This window comes from Dermacentor variabilis, chromosome 6 (genome assembly GCF_050947875.1).
Source record: "Dermacentor variabilis isolate Ectoservices chromosome 6, ASM5094787v1, whole genome shotgun sequence".
In the NCBI taxonomy this organism is placed as follows: Eukaryota; Metazoa; Arthropoda; class Arachnida; order Ixodida; family Ixodidae; genus Dermacentor; species Dermacentor variabilis.
The window spans coordinates 34,485,626-34,498,341 of record NC_134573.1 but is presented as its reverse complement, the minus strand read 5'-3'; the positions used below and the strand labels follow the sequence as shown (position 1 = coordinate 34,498,341).

Below are 12,716 nucleotides of genomic sequence, written 5' to 3'. Positions count from 1 at the left end.
GCAGTCATGGAGGCATTACGGAATCAGGGTGTAGACGAGCTGTATGTAAAAATACTGAAAGATAACTATAGCGGCTGCACAGCCACCATAGTCCTCCATAAAGAAGGCAACAAAATCCCAATAAAGAAAGGCGTCAGGCAGGGAGATACGATCTCTCCAATGCTGTTCACAGCGTGTTTACAGGAGATATTCAGAGACCTGGATTGGGAAGAATTGGGGATAAGAGTTAATGGAGAATACCTTAGTAACTTGCGATTCCCTGATGATATTGCCTTGCTTAGTAACTCAGGGGACCAACTGCAATGCATGCTCACTGACCTGGAGAGGCAAAGCAGAAGGGTGGGTCTAAAAATTAATCTGCAGCAAACTAAAGTCGTGTTAAACAGTCTCGGAAGAGAACAGCAATTTACAATAGGTAGCGAGGCACTGGAAGTGGTAAGGCAATACATCTACTTAGGGCAGGTAGTGATGGTGGATCCGGATCACGAGACTGAAATCATCAGAAGAATAAGAATGGGCTGGGGTGCATTTAGGCATTCTCAGATCATGACCAGCAAGTTGCCATTATCCCTCAAGAGAAAAGTATATAATAACTTTGTCTTACCAGTACTCATCTATGGGGCAGAAACCTGGAGGCTTACGAAAAGGATTGTACTTAAATTGAGGACGACGCAACGAGCTATGGAAAGAAGAATGATGGGTGTAACGTTAAGGGATAAGAAAAGAGCAGATTGGGTGAGGTTACAAACGCGGGTTAATGACGTTTTAGTTGAAATCAAGAAAAAGAAATGGGCATGGACAGGACATATAATGAGGAGGGAAGATAACCGATGGTCATTAAGGGTTGCGGACTGGATTCCAAGGGAAGGGAAGCGTAGCAGGGGGCGGCGGAAAGTTAGGTGGGCGGATGAGATTAAGAAGTTTGCAGGGACGACATGGCCACGATTAGTACGTGACCGGGGTTGTTGGAGAAGTATGGGAGAGGCCTTTGCCTTGCAGTAGGCGTAACTAGGCTGCTGCTGCTGCTGCTGCTGATGATGATGATGATGATGATGATGATGATGATGACCAGACTACATCGACTGCCGCGGAGCTCACTGCTATCTGCTGTGCACTTCGTGTAATTTCTGATGTATTACCCAATAAATGGAGCTTGTTCAGTGACTCGAAGGCTGCTCTTCATTGTTTGGTTTCTGCCTTATGTCACGGACCCCACGAACAACTAGGTCTAGAAATCAGACTGCTGCTTCACCACCTTGTCGAGCAAGGACACAACATCACGTTACAGTGGATTCCAAGCCACTGTGGCATAATGGGCAATGAACATGCCGACACAGCAGCATGATCTGCTCATGAGGAGGGCTTGCAAGACTCAATTCCATTCTCAAGAACAAACGCTGCAATGAAAATTCATGTGCTTGCAAATGAACAATCAGAACTTTATGGAACACACCAAGCTTGAAGCACACACGTCTACCCCGACTGGACCCGGCCCTTTGACTTCGACCCCCATCTGGACTCTCTCGACTCAAGACAGCAGTACTTTGCCGACTGTGGCTTGGTGTCAGTTACGCAAGATATTTCGCCTTCCGAGTCAATATAGACGCGAGCGCGGCTTGCAGTCACTGTGGCAGTAAGGAGACCATAGAACATGTACTTTACCACTGTCCTCAATACAGCGCGCACCGGCTGTCACTAGCGACCGTGTTGGCACGCCTTGACGACAGGCCACTTTCAGAACAGCTAGTCTTGGAATGCCGACATAAACTCTCGTTGCACCGAAAGTCGGTCAAGGCTTTGTTGACCTTTTTACGTGGCAGTGGCCTATTAGAAAGACTGTAATGATCCCATCCTGTCCCTTTTTATTTATTTTTTCACGCTTTTATTTTTGTCACCGCTCTTCTTTCCGTCTTTACTTCCCCTTTCCTTTCCTGTAGTGCAGGGTAGCAAACCGGAGGTTTAAACTCTGGTTAGCCTTCTTGCCTTTCTCTCATTTGCACCTCTCTCTCTCTCTCTGGTTTAGAACTTTCTATTTTATTACCGAGCATCAATTCACCATACGTGATCACCGTTCGATCTGCTGTTATCAACAAAGAAACGGCGAATAAACAATGTTTTCGAAGCAGGCCTAGCATGTGAGCACTCGCTGGTAGTGTTGGTGCGCATTGCCATAGCAACACCCAATCGTAAAGGCCTCTCAACGTGCTGGCATGCTGACCCAATAGAGGGTCGCGTGAATCATGAACTTTGTTAGACTGGCTTGTGACTTTTGATGCCTTCTCCTATGTGGTTATTGCAAGCAAAGAGGCGCTTGGTGGCAGCGCTTGGTGGCAGAAAAGACGACAGGCGACTACACAAACTTTGAGCTATATTGAGCTCCTTTATCACTGTCCTCACTGACAAAATATTTTTTTTTCAGGCACTTACAGTGCATGTTCAGCTAAATTATTTTGATACAGTGTATATATTAGGCGTTGCAGTTGCAGGAACAATTGGTTTCCTAAAATCGATCTTTTTTGCAATTTTCACAGTGTGAAATTGCAAAAATTGCAAAAATTTCCGGGGCAGCCGCTCTACCATGTGAGCTAACCAGGCGGCTAGCAGATGGCAGAGCGAAGTCGAATTTGTCGACAATTTGTCGAATTTGCTTCGTGTTGTCGACAAATTCGACTTCGCTCTGCCATCTGCTAGCCGCCTGGTTAGCTCAGATGGTAGAGCGGCTGCCCCGGAAAGGTGGTGGTCCCGGGTTCGAGTCCCGGACCAGGACGAATTTTTCTTCAACTATGAGGCTTTTCTTTCGAAGAACCCGTATGGGTTTCCTTTGTAGCAATTGCTACGAACGGGTGGATGTCTCATTTTCCCTTTATTCATTACTTCTCTCCACCTTGCGGGTTTCCGCAGAACTACTACGTCTTAATTTGTAGTCTTGTAAGATTTGGCATCACCCATGGCTTACTGTGCATGCCCACTGCAACATCTCAAGAGGCCATACAGACGCTCCGCAGCATGGTGGTGATGAACGATGACTGACCGCTGAGCAGCTGTGCTTGCCCGTGTTTATTGGTGCAGTGACCAATGTTGCCTACCGAGCCTGGCAGGCCAACGAAGATTATGCCCGAGAGGGCATCACATGCTTGTTACACTGTCATCAGTGGATTGTTCGCCGCCAAGCTGAAGAAAGTCAAGATTGCATGGGACAGCCCTCAAATTCGGACAGCTGGAGGACACTTCACAACGCCGACGGGAATCCACATGGCAAAAATCACAGTTCATGACCGGACCTACCCTGCAACACTCGTTGTCATATAACAGTGCTCGCGAGACGTAATTCTCGGCGTGGACTTCCTGAACCAACAAGGCGCCATCATTGGCCTGAGGTCGAAGTCGATAACACTCTTCACAAGCCAGGTGATATCGACTGAGAGGCCTTCCAATCAGCGTGCCTTAAGTGTACTTGAGGACCAAGTCAGCATCCTGCCTCGCTCCACCATCGTCATTTTCGTGGGCAGCGAAACGCCCACAGACATAGAAGGCGTCATCGAGGGCGACCAATGTCCACTGCTCGACCGTGACATTTGCGCCACAAGAGGGATCGCTCAACTGCATGGAGGGAAAGCGAAAGTGATTCTGACTAATTTTAGCCAGGGGTTCAAGCACATCAACAAGAGCACGACGATCGCATACATCGAGGAAATTGTAGAAAGCAGCAATGCATTTGTCCTCTCGGATTCTGCTGCATCTACCCCGACAACCATAGTTTTCGAACCAGATTTCGACATAAATCCAAGTCTCCCCCTGAGTAAGCAGCAACAGCTCAGAGGTCTTCTCCGACGATACAAAGACTGCTTTTTGACGTCATTGAGGATTCGACAAAAACCAGTTGCAAAGCATTGCATAATAACTGAAGAGTGCGCTCGACCACTTCGCCACAGCCTTTACCAAGTTTCGATGCAAGAACGTGAAGCTATAAGACAACAAGTCGTCAAAATGCTGTGCGACGACATCATCCTGCCGTCGAAAAGCACGTGAAAATCCCCTGTTGTCTTGGTCAAGCAAAAGGACGGAACGCTACGTTTCTGCGTTATCGTCGCCTGAACAAGATCACAAAGGACATATACCCCCTCTCATGGATAGACGATGCATTGTACCGGCTGTGCAATGCTAAATACTTCTCGTCAATGGACCTCAAGTCTGGCTACTGGCAAATAGAAGTCGACGAGAGAGATCACAAAAAGACCGCCTTCATCATGTCAGACGGCCTCTATGAGTTCAAGGTCATGCCATTTGGACTGTTCTCAGCGCCTACAACATTCTAGCGCATAATGGACATGGTTTTGGCAGCATTGAAGTCGCAAACCTGTCTTGCTTACTTGGATGACGTCGTCGTCTTCGCCGGAAATTTTGACGATCACTTTAGGCGGCTTGCAACAGTACTAGAGGCCATCAGGTCATCAGGGCTTACTCTCCAGCCAGAAAAGTGCTGTTTCACCTACGATGAGGTGCCGTACCTAGGCCACATCGTCAGCAAATCTGGAGTCCGCCCCGACCCGCAGAAGACAGCTGCCATCGCAAAGTTCCCGCAGCCCATCAACAAGAAAGCGGTGCGTAGATTCTTTGGCATGTGTGCCTACTACAGGCATTTTGTCAAGGACTTTTCACGCATTGCTGAGTCGCTGACACATCTAACTAAATGTGATATCAAGTTCAAGTGGGAAGCGCCGCAGGCCGACGCATTTCAAGAACTCAAATGACGCTGATACCAAAATTCACCCTGACACCAGTAGCCTAGGTCTTGGTGCCATCCTAGTCCAGGGAAAGACAGACTTCAACGGGTGATATCTTATGCTAGCTGATCTCTGTCAAAAGTGGAACGCAATTATTCTATGACTGAAAAGGAATGCCTCACCATCATTTGAGCTACAGCAAAGTTCCACCCTCACCTATATGGCAGGCCATTCAACGTCGTCAGTGACCATCACGCGTTGTGTTGGCTAGTGAATTTAAAGGAGCCTTCAGGACGGCTGGTGCGGTGGAGCCTAATACTGCAAGAATGTGACATCACTGTAATTTACAAGTCCGGACGAAAACACTCTGATGCTGACTGCCTGACTACCTATCACGCGCCCTTATTGACTCGCAGCTGCAAGATTACGAGGATGGCGGTGCCTTTCTTGCAATAATAAATGCAGAAGACTTTGTCGAAGTGCAACGCGCAGACCTGGAGCTAAAAAGTTTTGTAAAGTATTTGGAAGGGAACACCGACGTTGTCCCTAGGGCACTTAAGAAAGGATTTTAATCGTTCTTGCTTCAAAACAACCTACTCGTTAAGAACTTCTCACCAGTTTGCGCCAACTACTTTGTTGTTCCCTCTGCGCTGCGTCCAGAAGTACTGCACGCCTTACATGACGATCCGACTGCTGGGCACCTCGGATTCTCCCGGACGCTATCAAAGATACAGGAAAAGTACTGCTGGCTGCACCTGACCGCTGACGCCGCCCGTTACGTCAATACATGCCGAGACTGTCAGTAAAGCAAGACACCACCGACAAGGCCAGCAGGATTACTACAGCCGATCAAGCCTCCTTGCCGACGATTTCAGCAGATCGGTATGGACTTATTGGGACTCTTCCCAACATCAACATCCGCAAATAAGTGGATCATCGTGGGGACGGACTACCTCACCCGCTTCGTTGAAACAAAAGCTCTGCTGAAAGGTAGTGCAGTCAAAGTGGCGAAATTTTTCGTCGAGAACATCCTGCTGCAACATGGTGCCCCAGAAGTCCTCATCACTGACAGAGGAACGGCCTTTACGGCAGAGCTCGACCAAGCCATTCTGCAATGCAGCGAGACAAGCCACAGGAGGGCAACTGCCTAACACCCGCAGAGGAATGGTCTTATGGAGGGCCTGAATAAGACCGTTGCCGACATGCTAGCAATGTATGTCGGCGTCAAACACAAGACCTGGTATTCCATCCTGCCGTACATAACGTTCGCTTACAACACAGTGGTGCAAGAAACAACACAGATCAGGCTGTTTAAGATGGTGTACGGCAGGAACCCGACAAAGACACTCGACGCCACGCTGCTGTACGTCACCGACAAAGAGAATCTTGACGTCGCCACCTATCTCCAGCGGGCCGAAGAAGCCCGACAGCTCGCCCACCTGCGGATCAAGGACCAGCAGAGGACCGACAGCCAACACTACAACCTTCGACGACACTATGTCGAGTACCAGCTCGGCGGCTGTGTTTGGGTTTGGACACCAATATGCCGATGAGGACTTAGCAAGAAGATGTGTAGTGCCATTGCTAGCATACTGCACGCTTTTAATAGACAATAATCCGAACGTGCCGCTGTTCCTGGCGGCATGTGTCGTCGTTTGTCAGCCCGATTTCGTTTCGGTTTCCCGTCGCCCTCTTAAAACACCACACAATAAGAAAACATCAAAATGCGTCTCGGGCCGCCGGAGCACCACCAGCTCCATGCGCGTTGGCGTCTCATGCCACAACGATCTGCGCGATGCTTCGCATTAGGTAGACGTCAACAATAATCGAGTCTGTCAAATTTGTTTAGCTACTTAGGATCGTAAGTTTCCTGGTTAGTACGTTTTTGTCATGGTATTTTTCCAAAGAGCTTGAACGAGGTTCTACTGTATTTGCATTTACTTGCGTTCACGCAATTGCATCACTAAACACGTGCATGTGACATCTACAATATTGGTGACGATGGACTTTCAAAACCTTGCGACTATTTGCTGACTACAGTGAGAATGTTGACTCTACACAAGCCTCCTCTGACCCCGCAGTGTCTCGAGCAGTCTCCGGTTTTTCATTCCACCTTCCGAAATTCTGGCCAGCTGCTCCCTCCCTCTGGCTAGCACAAGTCAGCAGCCAGTTCATGATGGCACGAATGATATCACAGACTTCAAAATTTCACCACGTGTCTGCGCTTCCTTCAGGATTGCTGGGGAAATACAAGTCCTTATTCTTACTCTGCCCGAGACAAACCCCTATCACATTTTGTCGGCGGAGTTCCTTAAGCGTGCGTTGTAGTTGGAAAGGCAACTGTTACATCTTGTGTTTCGGTTTCGAAGCATGTTGACCGCTAGCGCCACTTTGCGTCCAACATTGTGTGCTGCGCCGTGTTTCCTTTCCCCCTGCTAAAATAAACTCAGTCTACATTTGGTCCCCGTCAGAGGAAGCACTCCTTTTCTACCTCCTGTTTCACCTTTTGGTAACCGAGAAAAGAGAGTGTTTCCTTCAACAGGGACCAAACATAGACTGAGATTGTTTCAGCAGGGAACACAGCGCAGCACACAATGTTAAGCAGGGAGTGGTATCAGCGGTCAACACGTTTTGAAACGCAAGATGCAACAGCAACAACTCAAGCAGATTTTCTCAGCTGAAGAAATAGGCGACCGCAAGCCTTCGCAGCTTTTTCACTGTCTGCAGCAGCTCCTTGGTAATAAAGCTGCCTCCTTCTATGAAGACTTGCTCCAAGAACTTTTCTTGCAGCACCTGCCTTCCACTGTTCGCATGGTGCTTGCCGCTGCTGCTAAACTGGTTTATCTCTGGCGAATCTCACACAGCTTACTAACACTGTGATGGACATAGCCTTCCCGCCCATTTCTTCGATCGTGACGGCTTCTGCAGCAAATGAGTCATTTCATCTCTCGCCACCTGATCTGCAGGCACTTCGCGACGACTTTCACAGCCAGATAGACCATCTATCTGCACAGATTGCCACCCTATCTGCACCCTCTCTTTCCTCGTCATGCCACCGCTCCTTATCATGCATTGCTCCTCGTCACGCCGGCGCTCCTCACCTTGATCGCTGTGTCCCAGCGAGTGCTGGTATCAGTGCACACTCGGCATGGCCGCCCAAAAGTGCACGTCTCCCTGCACTTCCTCTGGAAACTCTCCGGCTCACCACTAGAAGCGGCGAGTGGTGGCAGTCCGGCAAGGAGCTGCTTATTCTTCGTTTACAAGGCGTCTGGGCTCTGTTTTCTAGTGGACACGGGAGCCAAAGTTAGCGTTGTTCCACCCTCACCTGCATTTCCAAATAATCGCCAATTTGCAGTTATGCTGCAAGTTGTCAATAAGACTGATATTGCAACTTAACATTGTGAACACGCCCTTACACTGAACATTGGACTCCAGCATCTTTTTTGATGGGTTTTTGTCGTAGCGGGAGTGGCTTACTCAATTCTTGGTGCAGGCTTTCTTCGTCGGTTTTACCTGCTTGTGGACATGGCCCACAAGCATCTTGTAGATGCTACAACGCACCTAACGGTGCAAGGCATAGCGTCAACAGCCGGCGTCAGCACTGTTGCCAACAAGTCACCTTCATTAGTCTGTGAGCACTTATTCGACGAGTTTCCAGATTTGCTTAGCTCGTCCAGTTTCATGCATCCTACAAAGCACAATATCACCCACCATATTATCACCACAGGGCCAGCTGTGCACAGTCGTTCAGGATGCATCACACCTGATTCGACTCAAGATAGCCAGATCGAATTCGACCATATGCTCAAGCTTGGCATTGTGCAACCATCCTCAAGTCCTTGGGCATCTCCTCTACAAATGGTGTCCAAGAAGCCGTCAGGTGATCGGCAGCCCTGCAGTGACTGCCGCGCATTGAACAATGTTACTGTTCCCGATCGCTACCCTCAGCCTAACATTGTGGATTTTATAGCACCACTACATGGAGCAACCATCTTTTCAAAGATAGACCTCATCAAGGCGTATCATCAGATACCTGTCAAACCCTCGGACATTTCCAAGACTGCCGTCGTAACACCTTTTGGCCTCTTTGAATACCTGCGAATGCCCATTGGTCTCCGCAATGCCCCTCAAACTTTCCAGCGTTTCGTGGACATAGTCACATGAGGTCTTTCATTGTGCTTTGCCTACGTAGATGACCTCCTCATCTTTAGCTGCGATGCAGACGACCACCTCTTACACCTTTGGCAGCTTTTCCAATGCCTTGCCAAGTACAGCCTAATCATCAACAAAGCCAAGTGTACGTTCGGCATGCCTAATCTTGACTTTCTTGGACAACACGTTGATCGTCATGGCATCCGGCCGCTTCTCTAACAAAGCGCAAGTCATTCGCGACTTTCCTCAGCCCACTTCGATGCCTAAAATATACGAGTTTCTGGGACTGATCAATTTCTAGCAATGTTTCATCCCCCGCCGTTTTCACCTAATTTGTGCACTTGCTGGTCTACTCCATGGAAACAAGGACTCTACTCCCATTACATGGTCTGAGAATATGTCCAGCTCTTTCAAAGCTATTAAGACACAGCTTGCAGATGTCACCCTTTTTGTTCACCCAATACCTGAGGCTCACTTTGTCTCATGACAGACGCGTCAGACGTGGCAGTTGGAGCCACTTTACAACAATGCATTGACGGATCATGGCAACCGCTCACGTTCTTTTCAGGCAAGCTCTCTTGAGGGGTGCACCAAAAGCAATTACAGCACTTTCAGCTGTGAACTCCTGCTACATGGCAGTGCATCACTTCAGGCATTTCCTAGAAGCTCAAAGTTTATTCATCTCCACGGACCACAAGCCGTTGACGTTTGCCATCAGATCTGCCAGCAGCAAGTTTCACCCCGTGAAAGTCATCACCTCGCTTATATTGCAGAATTCACGACTGATATCCAGCACATGCAAGGATCTGCGAATGCTGCCGCCGATGCACTCTCATGCCTAACACTGTCCGTATCTTATGCCACTTCCCAACAACTGTCAATTTTATTGCCCTGGCTGCAGTGCAAGCATGAGATGCAGAGATCGCTCAGCTTTGCCTGGCCCCTGGAACGATCGAGTTTTGTGAAATTACCCTTCCGTCCTCCACTGTTTCCATTGTCCACGACATGTCTGCTGGTAGTCCTAGACCTCTTGTTCTGAATGGTTTCCATCGTGCTGTTTTCGACTCTCTGCACGGCCTCACGCATCCTGGCATCTGTACCATGCAACACCTTATCACCCGGCATTTTGTCTGGCTGGGCATCAACAAGGACATCCGTGGGTGGACTTGCAGTTGCTTGCATTGCCAGCAATCTAAGGTCCATTGTCACACCTTGTCTCCGTACAGTTCCTTCTCACCACCTTCAGAGCATTTCGACAAGGTACATGTTGAATTTCTAGTACAATGGCCTCCATCAGATGGAAAGAACTACCTGCTGACAAGCATTGACCGCTTTACTCGGTGGCCAGAGGCGTTTCCCATTCCCAACATCAAAAGTGAAACCATCGCTAAAACTTTCCTTTCGGGATGGGTGTCACATTTCAGCATTCCATCTACCATCACCACCGATCGAGGTGGACAGTTCGAATCTTGCCTTTTCAAAAAGCTGATGTCCTTGCTAGGAAGTTCGCAGATTTGCACCACGGCATACCACCCCATCATAAATGGCATGGTAGAAACGTTTCCACCGGACACTGAAGGCATCCTTGAGGGCGCAACCCAACATGGTCAGCTGGACAGTTTCCCTACCTCCTGTGTTGCTTAACCTTAGGGCAACTTTAAAGCAAAACATCAAGTTTACAGCTACTGATCTAATCTATGGTTCATCACTCCGCCTTCCCAGAGAACTGTTCGACCCTACATTCACCTCACCTTGCCCCGACCTGCCCGAGTATGTAGTGCAGTTGCGCTCCGCTCTTCGCAGTTTTATGCCCCACATCTTTGCCCTCAATACCTTGATTTTCCCTACATCTCTCCTGATTTGGAGACGGCGACATGTGTGTTTGTTCGTCGCGATGCAGTCTGCAAGCCTTTGCAGCGCCCATACGATGGCCCTTATCACATCATCATCAAGCACAATGACAAGTTCTATATGTTTGATTTGCGCAGTCGCCACGATTCTGCTGACTGTTGGCCGCCTAAAAGCAGCCATCATTCAAGACCCACTGCTCCATACAAGTCCTGACAACACCATCGCTCTCAGCTCCGTTGCCACTACTTCGTTGCTTTCTCTGACCCCTTCCATGGCTACAACCACTGGGCGTTCTTCTGTATCGTTCGGACTCCCGAAGTTCGCCGGGCTTCTTCACTAGCTGGAGGCCTATGTAGCAGCACCAACGAGGCAATGCACTGAATTATGAGACAGAGCTACCTCCAACACCGTGCACGTTCCATCCGCATTTCCCTGCAGTCACGCCTAACGTGCACAGTATCCATGACTACAGCCAGTGTCTCTGATGGTGGCTTGGCAAGTTTCGACCTTGTAAGAAGCATTGAACTCGCTCATCGTGTAGAGTCAGAAGTCTCTGCCTCTTTTCGCCATGCAACGTTTTGATGCAACAAGTTTTTGCTGTAGTTCTGTGTTTATTTGTGTTTACTTGTGTTTATGCAATTGCATCACATAAACAGATGCACGTGGCATCAACAGATTCATCATATGCATTAGTGAAATCATGAAAGGTTTGAACTGAATGTTTCTGGTCCTTGCTATCAATTCAAAGGTTGATGTGTACAAGCTTGTGATTGGCAATACCATCTGTGATACTAACCTTGTAATTTTCGAAAATATTTTTTTATATACGCAAGGTCAAGAGTGGACTGCATAGCTGTCGTGACACGTGTTGGTACACTTACAATCTATTTCAGGCCATGATAAAACATCGCCACTCCACATGCATGCTTCATACAGCTCAGCAAAAAAAGTTCTTTACGAACAAATATCATTTTGCGCAGCTAAAACCTCTCATCACCCCCATAACAAATACTTCTCTAATGCAGCACAAGTACGCGGCGGCGGAAAATCATTAAAAAAAGGAATGGCGAAACTACACCGACCATGCGTATGCTTGGCCAACAAGCAGCCAGGTGGCCGAGCGCCATGCAGTAGCATCAGAACCACAAAGTCGTGCCACCACCAGCAACGTTCAAAATAGTCCTCGCTCCCATCAGCGGACAGCGGACTAGCCAATATTCTAGGGACCATACCTGAGAGTTTCTAGGGACCGTACCTAAGGACATACCTAACATTTGCTCTGGTCCAGCGATCATACCTGGAACCAGCACCTTTCTGGGGCAGTCTCTGCCATATGATCTAGCCATTGGAGATTTTGACAAAACTGATTTTTGAAAACCAGTTTTGCACGACACAATGCAGAGTGCTCTGTTCATTGTGTTGTCGATTGATTTGACCTCGCCATACATTCTGCTAGCCTCCTAGTTAGATCATATGGTAGAGAGACTGCACCACCAAGGCCTTAGGCCCAGGTTTTATCCCTTTATTAGAACAAATTTTTCAGAAGCTTGTTTGGTTTCCTTTGTAGCTTCGTGCTACTCCAAGACGTGTAATACTTTAAAAAAAAAAAACCTCTTTCTTTGTCACCTGCGCAGGACCTTGTGGAACTCGTGAAGACCAAGAAAGCAGCCCAGCAGGCTGCTGCAGCAGCGGCTCAGAGTGGTCGGAAGTGACCAGCTGTGCAACGGCCTCGTAAGCTGTGACGGCACATTGCCAATAAAATGGAAATGCCCACTCGATATACGTCGTGACTGTCACGTGTGTCCCTGACATTGACACTGCGAGAGGGTGCTTATGGAGACAACTGCTAAGCCTATACAGCCTGTGCTAGATTGCGAGATGTGCAGGGTAAAGTTTGCCGAAGAAAAATAAAACTGGGAATGAAATGTGAGTGTGCATTCTCAAAAGAGACTTCTAAAATTTGTTGCACTGTGCACCCTGTGTTCGTGC

At 48.3% G+C, this 12,716-nt stretch overlaps 1 protein-coding gene across 1 annotated transcript in view; it reads left to right on the top strand.

Annotated features, from left to right (window-relative positions):
• The window catches only part of LOC142584720 (dnaJ homolog subfamily C member 2), a 127,858-nt gene extending 115,353 nt beyond the window's left edge, over positions 1-12,505 (top strand). Inside the window, exon 17 of the mRNA XM_075694939.1 lies at positions 12,362-12,505. Within this exon, the coding sequence (XP_075551054.1) occupies positions 12,362-12,439 (78 nt within the window). The 3' untranslated portion in view covers positions 12,440-12,505. The remainder of the gene's footprint in view (positions 1-12,361) is intronic.
• Positions 12,506-12,716: the final 211 nt, after the last annotated feature.